General features: G+C 37.5%; 1 protein-coding gene across 4 annotated transcripts in view; it reads right to left on the reverse strand.

Annotated features, from left to right (window-relative positions):
* LOC114045696 (formin-like protein 2) overlaps window positions 1-22,885 on the reverse strand; it is a 371,038-nt gene that overhangs the window by 147,060 nt on the left and 201,093 nt on the right. For all 4 annotated transcript variants that reach the window (XM_027865802.1, XM_027865804.1, XM_027865803.1 and 1 more), the window contains exon 2: window positions 11,876-11,959. In XM_027865802.1, coding sequence (XP_027721603.1) covers window positions 11,876-11,959 — 84 coding nt within the window. The remainder of the gene's footprint in view (window positions 1-11,875; window positions 11,960-22,885) is intronic.

The following is a 22,885-nucleotide window of genomic DNA, read 5'->3' on the forward strand; positions in this document are numbered from 1 at the left end:
GCATGGCTTCTAGCCACCTCTTCATCCTGGGCCTTTTTTATTCTCTTTCTCCTCTAAATCATTCTGTAGAAGTGAAGTAAAATATACTCCCCTCTCCTACAGCCATCAAACCACTTAGAGGGTCCCACCCTGGCTGCAGTGCAATGACACAGTCAGCCATTAGAGGGCAGGGGAGAGCCATGTGAGGAACACCCCCACAGAGAAGGGTACCCCTCCTATACCTGAGACACCTGATTTCTTAGATAAGAATCTTCTCATTCATTCATTCATTCATTCATTCAACATTTAATTGCTTCTAATTGCAAGATATATAAGACATGGTTCCTACTCTCAAGATGCTTAAAATCTAAAAAGTAGATTTGCTAGTTCCGGATCTTAGTTACCAGAGTCCACTTCAAACAGCACAAGTAATTTGTGAATTTATCCTGTCCCTTAATTTAAAACTTTCTGATTCAGTGCCACCTCTCTTCCCCAAAAGGGCTAACCTTTCCAGCTTTACCTCTCAACCCAGGCAGGCTACTAGTTAAATAGCTCTGGGAAATCCTATGGAACAGAGGCTAATGGGATCCTAACAAACCAACTCAGAAATCTTGATCAAGGTTCTGTGGAGATAGCCCCTTATTTACTCACAGATTCTTCTTAATGAACAAAGAATCTCTCCATATGCAACATGATATATTAGAAACAGCAGCAGACTAGGAATCAGGAACCTGGACTCTGAGATCTACCTAGTGGTTTATGGAATCCTTGAGGAAGGGACTACACGTTATTGTTCTTAGCCCCTGGTACAATGCAGAAGTCTAATAAGTGTCTATTGAACAAAAATTAAGACCCATCTATAGCCTAACCTCACCTTTTACAGCAAATATTTTTTTTTCTTTCTTTGGCTAGGCAATGGGGTTAAGTGACTTGTCCAGGGTCACACAGCTAGTCAGTGTTATATGTCTGAGACCAAATTTGAACTCAGGTCCTCCTGAATCCAGGGCCAGTGTTTTATCCACTGCACCACCTAGCTGCCCCACAAATATTTTTCATTGTGAAACTATATGGACCTCATGTCAAAAGGGTAAAAGAAAGAGCAAAGGGACTTTTATGTAAAAAAAAATAAACACTCTCTTTGTAGTGCCAAGCAACTGAAAACTAAAGAGGTGCCCATCAATTGAGGAAAAGCTAGACAAATTATGGCATATGAATGTAATGGAATACTATTGTGTGATAAGAAATAATGAAAGGCGGGGTTATCTAGGTGGCACAGTGGATAGAACTCAGGCCTTGGAGTCAATCTGAGTTGAAATCTGATCTCAGATACTTGACACTTACTAGCTATGTGTCCCTGGGCAAGTCACTTAACCCGACTGCCTCACCAAAAAGCAATAATAGTAATTAATAATAATAATAATAATGAAAGGGGTAGTTTCAGAAAAACCTAGTAAGATTTGTATGGGCTTTTGTAAAGTGAAGTGAACAGAACCAGGAGAACAAATTATCAAATTATGCAATAACAACCACAATGTAAAAACAAACAACTTTGAAAGACTTAAGAAACCTGATGATTGAAATGATCAACCACAATTCCAGGAGACCAACGATGCTGCATGTTATCACTTCCTGAAAAGAGGTAATATATTCAAGACACATAATGAGACATATTTTTGGTCATGTCTAAGGTGGGAATTTGATTCTGCTTCACTATGCAGTTATTGCAAGGGTTTTGCTTTTCTTTTTTCAGTGGAGCAGGGGGAGGTAGAAGGTAACCTCCATGGAAAATAAATGTTTGTTAACTGAAAAAGAAAAAAAAAAGGAAAACATATGGAACTCCATGTTCTGAGGACTTAATCTACTTAGCTTTGGAACTCTTGCCCCTTTGGTCAAACAAGCATTTATTATTATATGCTAGGCACTGTGCTTAGCATTAGGGATACAAAGAAAGGCAAAAAAATTCTCTGTCCTCAAGAATTTATATTCTAGTAGGGGAGACAAAATGCATAAAATGAATTACATAAAAGATATGTACAGAGTAGGTGATGAAAGTTGTTCTGATAGGGGAAGTTACTTGCAGCTGTGATGACCAGGAAAGGCCTCTGGCAGAAGGAAGGATTTGAGCTGATCCTCAAAGGAAGAGAGAGAAAATAAGGGGCACACACAGGTAAGAAGTCAGAGCCTTTCAGACCCAGGAAAAGCCAGTACAAAGACACAGCAATGACATAACAAATGAGAGCTGGATTGTGTTTAAGAAACTGCAAAAAGGCCAATGTAGTCGAATCACGGAATGCATAGAAGGAAGTAAAGTAGAAGAAGACCATAAAGATAGGAAGTAGCCAGATTATGAAAAGCTTTAAATGCCAAACAGGTATTTATATTTGATCCTCAAAATAACAGGGAGACACTGGAACTCACGGAGTGGGGAAGAGACTGTGACACAACTGGCTGTACAATTTAGAAAAAGCACCTCTGGCAGCTAAGTGGAGAATGAATTAGAGTAGGGAGAGACCGCCAGTTAGAAGGCTTTTGCAATGATCCAGGCAATCTAGCTTCAACCAGGATGGCAGCTCAGTGAATAGGAAAGAACACATATAAAGGATGTTGTGAAAGTGGAAATGACAAGATTTGCAGGACAGATTGGACATGCTGGGTGAGTGAGAATGGACAGTTGAGGATGGCACTGAGGTTGAGGGTCTCGGTGACTGGCAGGCTGAACTGTTCTGATTGATGAGTCGGCACTATAAAACTCACAAGAGATTTCTCCATATGCAACACAATATATTAAAAACAGCAGTGGACTAGAATCAGGAAACTGTTCAAGACCAGCAAACTCATCAAGCCTATTAGATCTAGCCTGTCTCAGAAGACACCAAACTTCACAACTCACCCATCTTTCCTCTCTATGTTCTTGCCATCCACCCTGCCACTGTCTGTTTCTCCCCTTTCCTACCTCATCCTGTGAGAACTATAATCAAATAAACAGCACCAATGCTTCTGGAAAGGGGATAAGCGTGTGACAATAGACTTCCTTTTAGCTCCACTCACCCATTCCTGTGACTTCAGAAAAAAAAACAAAAAAACACCAAACACCACACTTCTCTGGCCATGACTCCCCTATGTATTGTCTTCTCCATTAGCTCCTTCAGGTAAGGATCTATCTTGCCTTTTCATTTGTATCCCCAGAATTTATAATGATACTTGGTATGTGCTACAATACACCTTTGATAGTCTCTGCCAAAAAATGTTTTATTGATACTGCCTTGCATTAGTCCCTTGGGAATGTCATATATATACAACTTGCCTGAATAAGTAAACTAGAAAGTAAATTCTTGGAAGTCAGTATCTTCTGTACCTCTTCATAGCACTTTACACAATGTTGAGCGTTTAATAAATGTTTATAATTGACGAACTGAAAGAACAAAGATACAGTTGCCACCTCTAACATCGGCAAATGGACTGCTCCACCTCTAAATTCCTATCCCTACTATAGTTGGAAACATTGTTATCTTCCTTATCCCCTAAGAATGATGATTCCTTCCATCACAGAGCTTGTTGATCAGTTTTCTGATTCTGTATCCATATTTCTTCAACTCAATTCTTTAACTTTCTCCGTGGATGCCACGGTAGCCTGAGCTCTCCTCTCATCACTACCAAGGAATTATTACCACATTAACCTATTCCTATTCCTGGGACCACCTTGCCTTTAAACTCATCTTCCTTCACTTCCTAATTCTGGCAAGTCAGCTAAACTCTAACTACCACACAGCATTCCCTAAGTAAACATCTGTCTCTATCCTATATGTTGAGTATGTACTATGACTTCTACACTGATTAGAATTTTATATTATCTTTACTCTTATTCAAAGATCCAAGTATTGACCTGGGAATGTTTTCTGTGAATAATTTTTTTTCATTATCAACAACAACTTTGGGCTTTACTCTTTTAAACCTTTTTCAAATTTTCCTAGATTAAACTAGAGCCATTATCATCTTAAAAGCAGATAAATACGCCTCTTCCAATTAATTAGAAAGTGTAACTGTATTATGCATACAGAAGATAGTTCATCAAAGTTCATTACTCTTTTAAAAAGAAACTTCCAAAATAATAATATCACTTTAAGAATTGCAAAGTATTTTCTCTGTCATGATTTCATTTCCAGAATGGAATGGAATAATTCAGAATTGCTTTCTAATGTCAAACTAAAATAGTCCAGAGGAGGTAAAAGAGTAGAAAGGAAGGATGGGAAGAGGAAAAAGTCAGAGAGGGGAAAAAAGAGACAGAAGGATGCTCTGGAGGCCAAACTTGGTGGATTTCAAAGTTCACCATAATCTCACACACCCTATCTATCAGAAAGGAACCCTCTGCCCCCATTAGATCAGTCTCCTTACTTCCTTCCACAAATGCTGGGCTAATTTCTACTATGTTTTTGTATATGTTAATCCTCCATTCACGGAATGCTCTCTACTGATTCAAATCCAGCCAGACCCAGTCTGCTTAGATATCCAGTAGTCTTTTCTTTATCCTGACTCTAGCATTCAAGAGTTTGTACCAGACCTTAGCATTTGATTACACACGGCCCTTTATTGACTCTAATTGTTTCATTGTTCAAATCTTGTGTCTGCTGCAAAATTATGTAATCTTCTTGAGGGCAGCGATCTATCTTTTATATAATTGTGAGCCCACAGTAGAGATTCAACAAACACAGGCCTACTGATTGACTAAATACATCAAATTGTCAGGGATTCAGGATTCAGAGTATTACTCAAAATTAATCCAAAAAGCCATGGCCAAACCACTAGTTCACAATTTAATATAAAGATATAGATCAATAAAGGAGATAATGTATACAAATATATGAGAAAGAAAAGGTTTTACAAGTTCTGACCTGATGAATTCCATTATACATAGATGTCACATTGAAAGGCTACATGAACATAATAACAGGACGGCTATTAAGATAAATGGAGATTTTTCTGGAATTCCTAACTTTTTCTTGAAGAGGAGCAACTTTCATAACTCTCAAGTCTAAAAATAAGGGGTTGGGAAAAGGTATTGGGAAATGTAGACCTGGAGAAAATGCAGAGATGGAAACATTCCTTCTTGCTAGGAATTCAGGAGAATACATTAGCCCCTTTCAGGTAGGGCCTATGACATTTTAACACTTTGTATCCAGAGTGCCTAGAACAATGCTTTGCACATAACAGACAATTAATGAACATTTATTAGACTGAATTTATTGCCTCTCTAAGCCAAAGGGTGCCTAGTGTGTCAGGAATTACTAGGAGTTACAAGGTTTCTTAAAACCTTGACAGAGACCTTGTCAAATGGACTATTATAATGAAATTCGTGGAAATCCTTGTGCCTAATACAGTGTCCTACACCTAGTATACATGAAATCAGTTTGCTGCTGTTGATGCAGATGAAGAATGTAGCCTTGTCCCATACCCTAATACTCACAACGATGTCTCAGACCTCCTCACTGGAAACATACAGAATCTTTACATTCATTCAATAATATAGAAACACATGCTGTCGGGAGATTTGATGAGGATAAGGTCCCAAAGATAGATGTTCAGTCATGTCTATATTGTCTTAAATCACAAAGATACTAGCATTTAACCACTAGTATCCACTCGTCATTAGTTGTGTGATCATGACTTTCATGATTCATTTCATAATAACTAGGGTTTGTGGTTTCTATGGTCATTCTTATTATACGTATGAGGAGTGTTTGCTTAACTGCAAGTACCATCTTCACTCTAGGGAATGTAAATGAATCAATACTACTTGCTGCAGAAATACATACATATAAACACACATTTAATAAATAGCTACATTAATTATTAAGAGCTTTTTCCACCTATTAGGATCTTTGTGTCTTGGGAGGTTATCCCCACGTCCCACAGAATTTGAATTAGCATTTCTATGTAGAATTACAAGGAGGAAATTGATGAACACCTTTAATTCTCACTTGAGAAAATACACCAAAAGCCATACCCCTGGCACTCCTCCTGGATTTCATGTGTATATCATAGGATCATAGATTTAGAGGTAAAAGGCACCTTAGAAGTCATGCAGTTCAACCCCCTCATTTCACAGATGAGGAAAATGAGGCCCAGACAGGTTAAGTTACCTGCCGAGGGTCACACAGCTAGTACATATCTGAGGCAGGATTTGAACCCAATTATTCCAGATGCCAAGTCCAGTACTCTATCCAGTATACTACACTGCTACTCCGATAGCAATTGGAGTTCAAATGCAGTTCAAAACCAAATGAAGAAACTGAAATGGATAGAAGAAACTGACCAAATCTCCTCTTTTTAAACTCCTCAAATTCAATGGGGTCCTCATTCTAATTGCTATTTTGAATAGCTCTACTTTAAATGGACAAGTCAAGCTCCCAAAAGCACAGGCCTGAAAATGCCCACTTCTTACTCAAAAATCTTTAGTAGCTCCCTATTGCCTCTAGGACAAAATACAGACTCCTCCAGCTTTCTGTAATTGAGTCCCAATCTGTCTTTCCAGCCTTGTTTCTCTAGATCCTCTCACATACTTTATATTCTAGGCAAACTGGACTACTAGTGGTTGCCTGATTTTGTTCCTAAGACCTCACCTCCATGCATTTGTGCTAGTCTTCTTCTTTCTCTCTTTCTTCTCCTTCTTCTTTCTGTCTCTCTCAAATGTCTAGAACATACTTCTCCTTCCACATCTAACCCTGTTGAAATTCTCTTCCTTCGAGGTCTGAATGATGTGCCTTCTCTTCAATGAAGCCTTCCCTTCTCACATAAAAGTGATCTTTCTGCTCTCAAATTTACTTTTCTTTCTTTTTTTTTTTTGAGGCAATTGGGGTTAAGTGACTTGCCTAGGGTTATGTAACAGTATGTGTGTGTATATATACATACACACATATAACAGTTATATCTATGTCTATATCAGTATCTATATGAAAATAAAAAAGTGTCTGAGGCCAAATTTGAACTCAGATCCTCCTGACTTCAAGGTCAGTGCTCTATCCACTGTACCACCTAGCTGCCCCTGCTCTCAAAATTTCTTAGAGTGCTATGCCCAGCTGGATCTTTACCCCCTACCACACTCTACCTTGCATTAGATTTATTATGTGTACCCCTCTCCACCTAAATAAAAAGACAGACAGTCAGACAATAGACTCCTCATAGGCAGAGACTGTCATTTTTCATCTTTGTATCTTCACTTTCTACCAGAGTACCTTATACACAGTAGGTGCTTAACAAACGTTGTTGGACTGAACTGAACTAGACCGAATTAACAGAACAGAATGAGCTAAATGATGTTAGTTATATGATGGTATTATTACAGATATAAACTAAGGTATGGAAAGGAAAAAACAACACATCAAGTACCTGCCCAGACCACTGTAACAAAGAGATTACAGAGAATTAAAGCACAAAAGCAGAAGCCCACAGCATGTGTTTTCATTGTGACTGAGCACCAGTAATCACTGTCAGATGATAGGAGACTGGAACATCAGTCCCCGAACCGAGGAAAATTGCTCAAGTGATGCTTCGTGTCAACAAGGCTGCTGATGAGAGAGTGAAAGAAAAGGCATTCTATTTTGAATGTGTTCTGCCCTGAGTCTGGGGATGACACAGCAGTGTGGGAAAAGAATGAAAACTCAAGTGATTGTATGCTGATCAAACCACTCACGGAAGAGTTAAGAAATCTGAGCAGGCAAGCCCACTGAAATATTAGTTTATTCTTTTTACATTGATTCAGAATCCACTAGAAGCATTCACTGACAGTGGTAGGCATCTACCAACACAATTCACGTGTCTGTAATTTTTGAAAAAGTGAAAAATCCAAAAATGACACAAGGTAGATTAAATGCCATTCTCTTGAAGTGAAATCTGGATTCCTTTTCACTTTCAGAACAACATGTATTTAATGAATCTTTCCAGATAGTTAGGGTTCTATTGCTGTATTTTCTGTATTTTTTTTCTTTCTCCCTTTCCCCACACACACTTGACCTGCCTATACAAATCTATTGGCTCAAGTCCAACCTCATCTAATAAGCCTTCTATGTTGGCTATATTACATGTACCACTCATATTGACAGTTAATACCATTTATTGTTAAATAAATTGCCTATACAGTAGAGAGGCAGCAGAGTGTGAAAGACAGTGGTGCTAAGTCAGAAACATCTTAGAGGTTAGAGGCTAGGTCTGACATCTAATATATAATGGCTATGTGGACCTTGGAAAAGTCCCTCCATTTCTCAGTACCCCTAAGGCCACTGTACTATAAATACCATGACTTGCAGAGCATTCACTGATCTGCACAATTAGAGTTTCCTCATTAGAACTTAATGACATTTCAAGTCCACTCCTCTCCAACCCCCTCCACAAAAAACTTTTTCTAACGTTTATGTCTTACTTTCTCCAACTCAACTGTAAGATCTCAGAGAGCAGGCAGCATGATGTACTATGAGAATGGTTAGGATTTGGCATTAAAAGACCTGGTTTCATAATTCAGTTCAGCCTCTTATAATCTGTAAAATAAGGGGATAGGGTAAGACTTGATGTTTTTTATGTTCCTTTCCAACTCTAAATCTATGATCCTTAAATGACTAGGCTATTATGAGAGCTCAGAGGACCATCAACAAGCAGGAAGGCAGAGTTATTTTATGCATCAAAAGGACAGGGGGGAAAAGTATTTCTACTGAAACTTCATTATCAGAAATATTAACTTGAAATCATGGACATGACTATTAGTCTTATAATGTATCATTAATGCATTAAAACTTTGATTTTGCTATTCCATATCTATTGAGTCTTTCTTCCTTCCTTCCTTTCTTTCTTTCTTCCTTTCTTCTTCCTTCCTTTCTTTCTTTCTCAATATCTGCTCAGAGAAAAGTATGCCAGGTTCACTGCAACTCATTTACCCATTTTCTAAGCACTCAAATAATGTAGGTACACCATGGATTCACTTCTGCTCTCAGATTAGTGTTGTTGAAAATTACATATCCTTTACAAAATGTCATATTTTGTTTACGTGTACCTTGCATGTAATGTGCACTCTACAAATTATATTTGAATTTAATTTCATTATCTGCCAAGTAAATAAATAAACCAAATACACAAGAGAATCAATATAGGGTTCCTCATCAAAATGACATATGTTAAAGTTAAAAAAGCATGGTCTAGTTTTTCTCCCAAGAGAACAGATAAGAAAATGTGTCATTTTCTATAAAGTTTTACAGGTCTGAATGTGTATGTTCATGCTTTTTAGCTTTGTTTGCCCCTCATTAATTCAATTCAGTAACCATTTAAATAGCAGCTAGGCGGTACAGTGGATGGAGAGAAGTCAGGAAGACTAAGTTCAAATCCAGCCTCAGACACTTACTAGCTGTGTGACCCTGGACCTGTTTGCCTCAGTTCCTCATCTGTAATATGAGCTGGAGAAGGAAATGGCAAACCACTCCAGTATCTTTGCCAAGAAACCCCAAAAGCAATAATGAAGAGTCGGACACAACTGAAAACAAATAAACAACAACAATAACCATTTAAATACCTACTCACACAAGGTACAATAATTTTCATATGTAAACACTGAGGTTGACCATGTCATAGGGTCAATCTGAGGAATTCAGCTATCCATGAAACTGACAATATAGAAATAAAGGACAAAACTGTTGGCTCAGCATCTTCTCCAATGTAGCATTATGGTACAAGCTCTTAGTACGATGGCCATCATTTATTAACATCTTTAATTCAATTACTGAGTGTGTATTGCATGCTAGTCTGTGGTGGCCATAAAGGTGAGAAAGATGGTCTCTTCTCCAAAAAGACTTATAATTTTGGATGAGAAATAAAAATAATTCAAAGCATGATGATGATGATGATGATGATGATGATGTTGATGATGATGATGATGATGGCTAGCACCTTAAGGTTTGTAAAGTGTTTTACAAATACTATCTCATTTTATCCTCACAATAATTCTCAGTGGTAGATGCTATTATTTCCCCATTTTACAGATGAGGAAACTGATGCAAACACTGGCTAAGTGACTTGGTCAAGGTCACATAGCTAATAAGTGTCGAAGGAATTATTTGAACTCAGGCCTTCCTGACTCTAAGTCCGGTACTCTATCCACTGCATCATCTAACTCAACACTATAACCACCTAACTACAATCCAAAGGTTGTATGAGATAAATGCCACGAAGTACTATATGAATTCAGAGATGGAATAGAATAGATGAAGAGCTAGATGTACCATGATTTAAATAATGAACCAAATTTAATCATTTTCACTGAACTCTTCCTCCTCAATGCCCTCACCTTTCCTTTTTTAATCACTGTTACCTTTCTATTACTCCCCTTACCATTTTTATGACTGCTTTTTTCTGCTTAAAGGATGCTCATTCGTAAAACACAAATAACATTGATACAGCCTATGACATATGTGTAATGCTGTCTTTCCCAATGGAATAGAAGATCCCTGAAGGCAGGGAGTGTATCACCTGTATGTCTGCATCCTCAAAACTCAGCACAGTGCCTGGTGCATAGTAGGTGCTTAATAAATGCTTGCTGATTGGATGATTAATTATAAAGTCTCTCAAAGGCAAGGATTGAATGCATATTCATTTTTTTCTATTTCTTCATCCTTTCCAACAAAATGGGTGTATAACAAATATGTTTCTTGCTGAGGAAACATGTTTTTATTTTGGACAGAATCTGTGATTCCATCAGTGTAAAGAGCTGTCACGCAATGAGGTCAAATTTCATTCCCTGGGTCACACAGCCCATGTGTAAGAGATGGTACTTGAACCTAATTCTTCCTGATTCCAAGGCCACTATTGCAGCAGGATTATATACTGTGGAAATTCAACTGAACAAACATTTATTGTGCTAACTACTGGTGATACAGAAACAAACAAAACACAATGAAGTCCCTGCCCTCAAAGTGCTTATATTTTACCTTTGCAGGCTAAGCACCAGCTCAGCTGATTTTAAGATGGGGATATATAGTGGGGGGCAGGGTGTAGGATACACACACACACACACACACACACACACACACACACACACTTTCTCTTTATTACATATCACCCTACCCTTATTGCTTGCTCATGCTCTCTCTCTCTCTCTCTCTCATGCTTGCATGCTCATACACACACACACACACACACACACACACACATAGAAGCAAAAAAAAAAAAACCCACAGGAAATTGATCTAAGGAGCTTTTAGGGGCTATCATTTCGTTCCCCAGAGAATTTTTCAGGCAGCGTGCATGACTTATGTGTATGCTTCATGTAACAGAACTAAACAGATATAGAGTGTTTCTTTCCACTGTAGGTTGATGGCACAAGACAATGTCCTTCAGAAAACTTCCCTCTGAAAGCTTTTAACAACTGACCCATCATACAAACAAGTACCAAAAATTGACTTTGTGTTTTTCAATGAGAAAACCCTCCTCAATGAAGGAATAACAATGGTAAAGACTCACTCTATTCACACATCATCAACTACCCTATTAGACTCACTGTAAGAACAGTAAGGGCCCTCAGAGTAACTTGTCCAGTGCTCTCATTTCACACATGAGGAAACTTAATAACAGAGTGGTTACTCAAAAGCTGACATAACCACTAGCTCAGGTTACCCAGGAAGTAAATAACAAGTAAAAACATCTAGAAAAGTTTCCATGATAAAGGAAGAACCAAAGCCAGGCAGGAAAGAAATGTTATTTTTTAGCTTTTCACAAGTCAAGCACATTGAAAGGACAAAAAGTCGTAACACACAAGAATTCACGCTTCCTTTGATGTATCAATGATGTATTCAATGAAGATATCTGGCTTTTCCCTTTTTCTTCTCTTTTCTTCCTGACACAAAAACACTGAACTGTTCCTTACCTGATCACAGATCAGTTCCCATTTCTTCTCGTTGTCATATTGGCGAAGCAATCTGGCTTTGTCAGGAGGTAGGTTCATTGCATTCTGTAAAGAAAGGAAAAACATGCTTCAGATACCACAATAGGCTAAAAGGTCAGAAGTACAGACCAAAATAACATGATTGCGGTTGTTTAATTTTTTTCCTTTTGAATTCCTGGCAACTGAGTTTGCCCAAAGCATACTCTCCCCCACGAGGAGCCATTTAAGCATCAAGTGGCCTCAAATGGAGACAAATCCCAAAATTCCTCATTAGGACATTTGAGGAGTATTGGCTTGAAGAAAGAGCTAGATGTTTCATACAATGGAAATGAAAGGCTCCTTCTTTTAAACGGTCAGCTTTGCATATAATGAATAAATATATTTATTTATAAGAATATATATAAGAATAAATGACTGCACACTTGCATATAGGTATGATGCTCCTCATCAAATGCACCCATTACTCTGCACTCCTGCCTGGGTAGGTAGATAGACATCCGGACAACAAATAGAACACTCAGAGTGTCCTTTTTTTCTTTTTTTGGCAGGTGCAAGAATGAGATAGTTCAGAGGTAAGTAAATGTGAGAGAGAATACTATAACTTGTGCAGAGCTTGAAATTTTCTCTCTATTTTTGTATCCTTGGCCATTAGGATTGTGACCTCTCTATGGTTAACACTAAAGACTAACTAGAAGCATCACCTCATTCAGAATATGGCAACTTCCTTACCAGAAACTAAGGGCAATGATTAATAATTTACTAGATAGGTCATTGTGCAGACAATACCAATACACATGACTCAACTTCATAAATTTTTTTTCCTTACTCACCAAATCCTCACAAGATATGAATACTGACAAAAAAACCCACAAAATTTCAAATACTTCAAGACAAACTGACAAAGGTCCAGGGCCAATGTTTTATACTCATGTTCTCTATAAAGAACTCAAACCTATGAGCTTACTGCCCAAATTCTAAATCTTTCCTTCTGTATAGTTTTCCCCTGAGGACACAGTCAATTGGTAATCCTGCCCCATATCTCTGGAATCTGATCTAGTGATACTCCTGTAATCCAATAATGCCAATTACCCTATCTCAGTGGCTGATTTTCTTCCTAATTAATGTTCCTGCCTTCCAGGCTGTCTATCATCTCGCCTTGGTCTAACCAGTGTAGACCATAATCAGTCTGGCTCCCTTGCTAACACTTTTTCAAGCCCTCTCCTTCCTCAGATGGAACAGACAAAGAAGCTCATAAATTTCCCCACTATAAGGTGCTGGACTGATATGTTGCTTCCTAGTCCAGATGAGCTGGGCTGGACAGATCCTAGCATGTTGGTCATACAGTAATCACAGAAACACATAATCCCCTGGTGCCAAAAGCAAATGGATGCATCTTCTGTGACACCATAACAATCTAGGATTTTAGAGGTGAAAGTAATCATCTAACACAACTCTCTTGCTTCAATATAAGGAAATTGAGGCCCACAGATATGAAGTAATCACAGCCATTCTGTTGGCTAATGGCAAAGTCAAGGCTAGAAGTTAGGAGCCTGGATTTCCAGTTAGGTAATCATTTTATTACACAATACTGTCTTCCAACTATTAGATCTATAAAAGGAATGCATGACGAGACTAGTGCTCTTTCTACTGCACCAATCTGACCGCCAGCCTAAGGATGATCTTGATCAGAGTTGTCAACACTGCTAAGTACAGGGGACTCAGATTAAAATGTAATTGGGATTTAACAAAATAAATCAAAATACAACAAAACATAGATAATGTTAATATGTGGTTTTCTAAGTCAATATGTAGCATATAATACATATATAACATATTATCTAAATATTCAAGTCAAATGCGAGGGGAAACTTGAACACTGGATTACTATGTTTCCACTAAGCTTTAATCCATAGAATATTTGGATCAGAAAGACTACATTCCCACATATAATCTCTCCATGAAAAACTGCTTTAAAAAAAAAAGAAGCTATCTGATAAAATTTGTTTATTGTCACAAGTCCAAGAGACCAGCATTGTAAACTATTTAATTGCCTCTTGTGGCTTACCTCCTCTGAAATATCCAACTGAAATACCCATAATGAAGTGATCATTTCCCCTTAATTTATTAATTATTATGAGTTCAATCACATCCATAATTGGAAAGATTATGGAAAGAGGATTATGGCAGTCTTTCTAATTTCAGTAATCTTGTCAGATCTAAGTAACTGACACTGCTGTTCAAATCACTTTTTGAGAGTTTTCTTCAAAACTATGTAAAAGCATAAAAATAAGTAAGTTTGACTGGCCCTTTACCAGGGTGAGGGGTACCCTAAGAATTCAGCATTAATAAAGTCTGCCAAGAAACAAAAAACCTAGAAAAGTTATCAAGACAACACCCAAAGTGAAATTTACCTGACATTGTCCAAAGACTTATTTATTAAAAGATCTGCACTTAGTAATTCCTTTCTTAAGAAAATGAGATGGAAATAAATCCTACTGGGCAACTTGGGATTAACTATGATAGACAATAATGAATACAGAACTTGATATGTGGTTAATAATAACACTTTCCTCACAACTCTGTAAGGTGGGAGGCATGAGTCTTCGTATCCAACTGTTGCCAAAGATAGCACTTTTGCAAGAACAACTACAACAATTGCCTTTACTGAGAAATTTTATCTCAATTCTACAGTCCTGAGATGGTTCCTCCATGTTCTGTAGATCCCAGAGCCCTTCCAAGTGGAAGTCAGTAACTCTAAGCAACCCAAAACAACTGACCGATAACTGATAACTTTTTTTAAATACCCGTAGAGATACCTTGCCAGCAGATTTATAGAACAATACAGAATCTGTCTTATGCAGTGTATTCCAATCCTTGACAATTTGCCTTTTTTTTAAAAAAAGTTTAAAATGTACTTTCTCATAGGATAGACAGAAATGTGGCCTACATTATCTTTAAAAAGGTTAACTTTTCCTCTAATTAAAGACTAAGTAATTTGTTGGTCATCCCTTTAATATACTATGCTAACTTTCCCTTCCCCTTTCTCAAATTGCAGAATTGCAATTTCCTAATTGTTATCTTCATTGAAGACCACTCGGGTTTTGGGCATAGCCATTCCATGACTGATCATTTATATGATCATTTTCTGTTTTCATTGAGAAAACAGTCAAGAACTATTTGCACAATATGAGATTCATTCTATACACAAGAAAGAAGGAAAGGAAACAGTGTGGAAAATGTTGGATTTGGAGGTTCAAATTCCCACTTTGCCACTCACTACCTGTGTGAGCTTGGGCAAATCACTTGTCTTCTTTGCGCCTCAGTTTCCTAATCTATAAAATGAGGGGATAGTCTGAATGACTTCCTAGGTTCCTAAATCTGTGAGCTCTGGACCAAACTGTACAACCTCACTATAGGTCATAGGCTACTTATTAATGCTTCTTTGAAAACTGTCAAACAATACTAGATCAAACTTGTGAAGATAGATCATATGATTGATGGAAACCCCACTTATAAATGGTGCCAAACAGTGCTATGCTCTAGTACCCTCTCTTTTAATTTTCATTTAAACAATTCAGTACAGCTTTCATTATGATTGGAGACATGCATTTTAGTCTGCTACAGCAAAAAAGAAGACAAAGATCCTCCTTTAAGATACTGACAGTTTTATAATCTCTGACTAGGAGAGAAGCAGTATGGCTCAGTTGATGTAGAGTGTTGGACTTGGGATCAGGAAGATCTGAATGTGAATTATGCCTTTGGCTCTCACTAGCCTATGGTACCTCCCACATAGAGGTTTTGTGAGGTTCAAAGGAGATGTCAGTTCAGTGCTTTGCATACTTGCTAGTGCTATTCAAATGTCAGTTATTATTCAGCAGCATTTATACCCAAAAGGAAAATTGTTGTACTTGGAAGATGTTTTAAATATTTAAACAAACAGAACTGTACATAGTAACTCCACCCTGGGTCACAATAGTGAGCTGACTCAAGACAGTCTGCATGAGCCAAGCAGGATGTACTTAGAATCAGGTGCTTCTCATGGATGGTACTGAGGTTACTTTGTGGACCTAGTGATCTGTTGGTAATGCTTATTCTTATTTTTCTAGATTCTTTTTTATGTTGTGGGTTTGGAGTACTCAATCAAGTATAATGTAAGGATTTAAAAGGATTCAAAGCTTTTTTGGTAAGAAAACACAAATTAAACCTAAAAGGTCCCCTCCTCACCCCCTTATTCTGCCTGTATCCGTGCTGAAATATGTTCCCCCTCTCTGTGGGCAAGAATACTAGCTATACTTTTAAAATTTCACAACCAAATGACAACCCTGTTTACTCATGCCTAGCATCTAAAGCATTTGGTTCTCATTTTAACCAGCAACTAAGAATATCTACACTAAAGGGAGGGAACTGCTAGGAAATTAAGTCATTAAAAGAGTGAAATCCATCACCTGACAAAAGCTTGTTTTATCCATCTGATAACTGAAAGAGATAATCTAACGGGCACACTTATTCTTCTAGATCAGAGGTTTTCAAAGTTTGTTCTGAGGACTTCTGGGGGTCCCTGAAACCCTTTTAAGGGATCTACAAAGTCAAAACTATTTTTACCAAAATAATAAGATGTTATTTGCCTAATAAATACTGCTGCTCCCTTTCCAAACCAAATATCTGTGAGGCCAGATTATCTTATATACTTTCACCAAAATAACAGATTGCAACAGATTGCGTGCAGAAGTAGATATGAGAATTCAGCTGTCTTTTATTAAGCCAAACATTAAAGAGATTCACAAAAATATGTAAAACAATACCACTCTTCTCACTAAATTTTGTTTTGGAAAATATTGTTATTTTTCATAAAATTATGCTATTTATGTTAACATGTAATAGTCTTTTTGCTATTTTAAAATGAATTAATAAATCTTTTTAAAAAATTATTTGAGTTTGAATTTCTAATAAGAGAAAATATTGGTAGCTATAACCTGCATAAATAAAAGCTCTTTAAGGTTCTCAAAAAATTTTAAGAGGGTAAAGAGGTCCTGACACCAACAAGTCTGAGAACCACTGTTCTAGATTCTCTAAGCCATAACCTTAATTAAGTTAGAACACCAGAAAGAAAAAAAATTACCATGACCAAATCAACCCAGCCCCCTACAGAAATTCCTCACTGAGCACTAATTTAATGTTCTGCCTTCAGCCTTAAGGGAGTATTTATATAAGAAGCATACATTCAAATAACACTTTATAATTTTTTTCAAAATTGTACTTAAAGATGTCCACTACATTACCAAAAAGCCCTATATGAGGAACCAGGTGGTAAATTTCTCCTTGAGCTTAGTTCTAGAAATAAGTTCCTCTTGGGTTGTCCCCATCCCCACCCCCATCCTTTTTCTTTTATCATAATTATACTCTTTGAATTATCCAGAAATTTGGATAATTGAAGGTCTACTATTCTTTGTTTGTACTTTATATTTCTACCTCTAAATTTTTTAAAATAATTTTTTCAAAACTATACTTTAAAATGTCCACTACATTGCCAAAAACCCCAATAAAAGGAACCAGGTGGTAAATTTCTCCTTGAGTTTAGTTCCAGAAATAAATTCCTCTTGGGTTGTCCCCCTTCTCCCATCTTTTTTCTTTTACCATAATTATATTCTCTTTGAATTTTCCAGAAATTTGGAAAATCGAAGGTCTACTGTTATTTGTTTGTGCTTTATATTCCTACTTCTAAATTTTTTTTTATATTTTTTTCCAAACTATACTTTAAAATGTCTACTATATTACCAAAAATCCCAATAAAAGGAACCAGGTGGTAAATTTCTACTTGAGTTTAGTTCAAGAAATAAGTTCCTCTTGTGTTGTTCCCCCCCCATGCTTTTTCTTTTACTATAATTATATTCTCTTTCAATTATCCAGAAATTTGGATAATTGAAGGTCTACAATTATTTGTTTGTACTTTATATTCCTACTTTTAAAAGGATTTCAAGTGACTTAAAAGCATAAGTATTGGGTAGAACTAGACAGTTATGGTAAAAACAAAACATGTGTTTTGAGGGGAGAAAATAGAAAAAGTAGCCCTTGTATGGGATGAGCTAACTGCTTACTATAGCTGGGGCACTAAATTTAGCACTCCCTAGCAGTTTAAAGCAAGAGGATAATCTCCACATATGTAGCTGTTCTATAAATCTGGAGCTGCAGTTAGTCTGCCAAGATCAATTAGCTCCAGGTTCTGGAGGCTCAGTATGTTATAATGATGATCCTAAAAACTACTAGTAGGCCCAGGAAACTATATGCTCTCTGCCTATCCTCCTCCCCATTTACCCCACAGACCTGCCTTTCTTTTTCCTTGCTTTTTCTGTGTTAGGTTACTTCTCAGTTTCTTGTAAAATAACTGACTGTTGCCAAGCTATGAGGACACTCTTCTTTCTGATAAGCGAATTAAGCAGTCACAATTCTGAGTATAATCTTCAGGTCTTTTGGTCTTATTGTGTGGTTGGGACTGCTTCTTCACCAAAGATCTATGTTTGTTTACTTCTGAACTTGAAGTCACTTTGTATACTTGAGGCTATTGGAAGGTACGATGCCAGATAACCATGTTCAAAAGTTTCAGCTACATTACAAGGTAAATAGACTCTCAAGGGTTGACCTGAGAGCCTAACCACCATTAACAATGCTGTCTTCAAGGGAAAATATGTTTTGAGATCTAAACAACTACACAAATGGAATTTCGTCTCTTTCAAAGTTGGGGACTTCCTATACGGATTTGCTTTTCTTTATACAGGAAGATGATGTGCAACTATTGGAAATGAATGTTTTCTGAGTTATTTTTCCATTAGTGATACTATATTTTATACTGGTCAGTCCACACTCTGTTGCCCAGTTCTTCTTGGGACCAGTGACACAGATTTTCCAGATTACAGATTATACAGATTAACAAATTCAATTTATGAATACACAACAAAATGACGCTATCTGGTCTCAACAGGATTAAGCCCATGACTTGGGCCTCATTAGAACAGTGTGCTAACTAACTACACTAATCAGAAAGAGGAGCACTTTTTCAGATTGTAGCTGATTGCACAAGAAGAGAGAGTAGTCGAAATATGGTCATGAAACTACTGCAGATTGCTCCCTATCTCTTGTATCCTAATTCCCCTTTATCATAGAACCTCACTGTGATGCTGAATAGCAACAACAAAAGTGAATAGGTTGTCAAAGTACATATGATGTAAAAACATCTTTGTGTTCATAATCCCTGAATTAAAACTTTTAAGCATTCAGTCACCAGCTTTTACAACAGGAGCTCTTCTGTTACATGGGTACCTGTTTAGAAAAAAAGGAAAGCTGTCAAGCTTTCAAAGAGTGTTGGCTATGAAGTCAATGCAAACTACATTTGTCAAGGAAGAAAATGTTTGCAAAACCATTTATTCAAGAGCCACACATTGACATATTCAGAACCATAATAAAGGAAGCTAATTAAAGGTTGGGGCCAGGAGTCAATGTGCACTAAATATGGATACTCAGGGTCACTACCAAGTCAAGTCTCATTTGAAGTTAAATAAGAATAATGTTTTGATCTAAACTATTTTGTCTCAGAGCTGAACAAACACTTTGCTTATGTGTTTGGAGGCTGTCATGGATACATTAAAAATACTGATTCAGGGGCAGCTAGGTGGTGCAGTGATTAGAGCTCTGGCCTTGGAGTCAAGAGGACCTGAGTTCTAATGTGACCTCAGACACATGACACTTACTAGCTGTGTGACCCTGGGCAAGTTCTTTGACCCCAATTGCCTTACCAAAAAAGGCAAAAAAAAAATGCTGATTCAAAGCCTCAGAATACTCTACTGATTGCAAACAAGGAGGCTCAAAACTCTCACAGGGGAGTAGATCAGTGTATCAGATTCTTATACCATTTATGGATCTACCTACTAACTAACATCACTTTTATCACTCAATGGGGCTAATCAATATCTTTTGTGGAGGAAAGTTTGTTTCTCAGGGATTCTGCATTTATTTTTCTATGCCAGTGGCTATATAGTGCCTTCAGTTTACACCTTAAGGCTTTCTTTGAGCCTTTACAGCAGGACTCTACCTAGATCTGTTCTCTATTCTCCAAAGCTTCCTGACCTACTCCCTCAATCAAAATTTATGTATACCAATCACTGATTCTTCAAGATTCTCCTAGGTGCTTAGGTGCTGTAAGTGATGATGAAAGTTATGTTAACCCTCCAAGGTGGCAATACTAGTATATTAATAATAGCTTTAAACCAAAGGAGTGACAACAACGATAAGGAAATTCAGGAACCAGTGAAGAGGTATGTAAGTCTGTCAGGATCTTTCAAATCACACTATAGAAAGAGAGCTATCTATGAAAATGAGAAGTTCTATCCTGACCTATCAAATGCAACTAATCCAGTAGTCACTGGTTACATTGTTAGGAGGAACATCACCTTGGGTGACTTGGTAGAATAACTTGTTCATCTGACTTTGTGAAATAGTCTAATTATGCTATCCGAAAGGTGGGAGGGAATTGGAAATGATATGATCCCTTCTTCTTCAGTTCCGCTGAACCAGCAGCCACTTACGTGACATCTTTAAATAAGACATCACTCTCAACCAAAAGGTTCCACACCATCAATTAAGTATGAGCCCCAGCACTGTTTCCAAATTGATATTCTAGCTATCAAACCCTCCTTAAAATTGGCACAGTGGATAGAGAGCTGGGTTTGGAGTCAGGAAGACTCATCTTTGTGAGTTCAAATCTCGCCTCAGACACAGACTAGTTATGTGTCCCTGGACAAGTCATTTAACCCTATTTGCCCCACTTTCTCATCTGTAAAATGAACTGGAGAAGGAAATGGCAAATCACTACAGTATCTCTGCCAAGAAAACCCCAAGTGAGGTTACAGAATGTCAGACATGACTGAAAAATTACTTAACAATAACAACTTTACTTATAACTATTAGCAAAAAAATCTATTTACTTACACCTTCACAATGAAATGTGATTAGAATTCCGGCTTTCTTCTGTGAGGCAGTGTTAGTTCTATTCCGTCATTCAGCAAGGCACCCCAGTACCTCTTAAAACCCCCCCCACACACCTTTATCTCTCCAATCAGCAATTAGGAAGTGAGACATTGTGAGACATTTATGAGACATTGTCTCTTTCACATCGTGTCAAAGAGATTAAATCCCTCTTCTTCATGTTAAGTCCCCTTCAGGTTCATATAGTAGTGTACAAAAATAGGAGTCAAGATCTTTGGAATCAGTGACCAAAACATTCAGTATTTCAATTTCCTCCTTTATAAAAATAGGATCACACAATTTGCATTATTCTTCCTCATACTGACCAGTGTCAATCCTTCTTTCTCCTGCATATCTCTATCTTCTTTTGCTCCCCATGTTACCAAGCTAAAAGATTATGCCCACCCACATAAAAGGCATTCCCCTGTCACCCCTCTTCCCAAGAAAAAGATTGCAATTAACCACAAACAAGGTGAGAGCAGAAATGAGACATTTCACACTCAGTTTCTTTCAAACCTTACTGATTTTCATTATGCCTTCTTTATTTTTTAAGCTCAAGATACCAAGCAATAAGTATTTATTAAATGCCTACTGTATGCTGAGTACTATAGTGAGTCCTGAGGAGTATATATGAAAAGGATAAGAAAACCTATGCTTTACAGGCCCCTCTATATTGCGGGCAAGGATAGAGGAGGAAAGGGGAAACAAAACATATAAAGGCATTAGAGAATAATCAAGTATAACTGTATGTCTCACACATAAAAAGTGTTTCACATCCTATCAAAGATAGACAGCCAGAAGGGGCCTTCAAGGTCAGGTACCTCAAACCCCGTACTTTGATGAGAACAAGAAGAAAGGCTAAGTGTTCTGCCTAAAGTCATACATCCATTAAGAAGAAGAGATGAGATTTGAATCCAAGCCCTCTTACTCCAAATCCCACCCTTTTAACACTGTAACATGCTTGTGTTTGTTGCTGAATACTACATATGCAAGAACTCAGACACAGTTTGTTTTAATGGTAGATTTCAAGCAGCTCCATGAGAGGAAGAATGTGCTACACTGGATAGAACACTGGATCACCAGTCAGAAAACCTGGAATCAAGGCCCAAGTCCCAGTTACCACTTGGAGACCTGGGGCAAGTAACTTATCTGGCCCTCAGTCCCCTATTACACAGGTAATAAGGCTGTTTGGAACTACCTTGCATAGAGTTGTTTTGAGGATCAAATGAAATAATGTGTTTTGTGACCTTGAAATATATAAATGTGAATTATGATTAAAATTATCATCATCATGAATATACCTTTTTGAAGATAAAAGTTCCCAAAGAAGTAATGCATACCCAGAAGCATATATTTAGACAACCTTAGAGGTAACTGAAGGTAAGATAAAGTTACCTACCCCTCCTTTTACAAAGGAGGAAATGGAGGCTCAAGATCACACAAGTAGTAAATCCCAGGTCCTTTAACTGCAGAGCCCATGCTTTTCTCTGTAACGCTATTTGGATTGCCTATTTCTGCCATGACCAAGTAACAAGATATTGATCCCCTAACCATGGAATGGCAGTTGGAAAAGACTTAACAGAGATCATCTAGTTCAAATCTTTCATCTTTCAAATGAAGGAACTAAGGTCCAGGAAGGAGTAGATGGCATTGATGAGTGGCAGGGCCAGGATTAGAATTGAGTACTTCAAATCCAGGATTCACTTCACTCCCCCATAGCGCATCTTCTGAAAAACAACCCCTCAAGAATCTCCTTGGTTCATAAGGCTTGTTTCTACTGGTCTCCATCTGACTAACTTTCTACCACCATCAAAAGTCTGACTTATTACTTCATGTTCATTTAGTCCTTTGACAGTCCTTTCATCAAAGAAATAAAAAAAAGTTTAAGACAAAATAAGGCTTTTTCAACCTTGGCATGTCTGAGCTTTTTACATTAGATGTCCAAACATGGCTCCAATCCAACTTCTAGAGCTCTTG

Source organism: Vombatus ursinus, unplaced genomic scaffold, assembly GCF_900497805.2.
Source record: "Vombatus ursinus unplaced genomic scaffold, bare-nosed wombat genome assembly UNPS02014779.1, whole genome shotgun sequence".
Taxonomy (NCBI): domain Eukaryota; kingdom Metazoa; phylum Chordata; class Mammalia; order Diprotodontia; family Vombatidae; genus Vombatus; species Vombatus ursinus.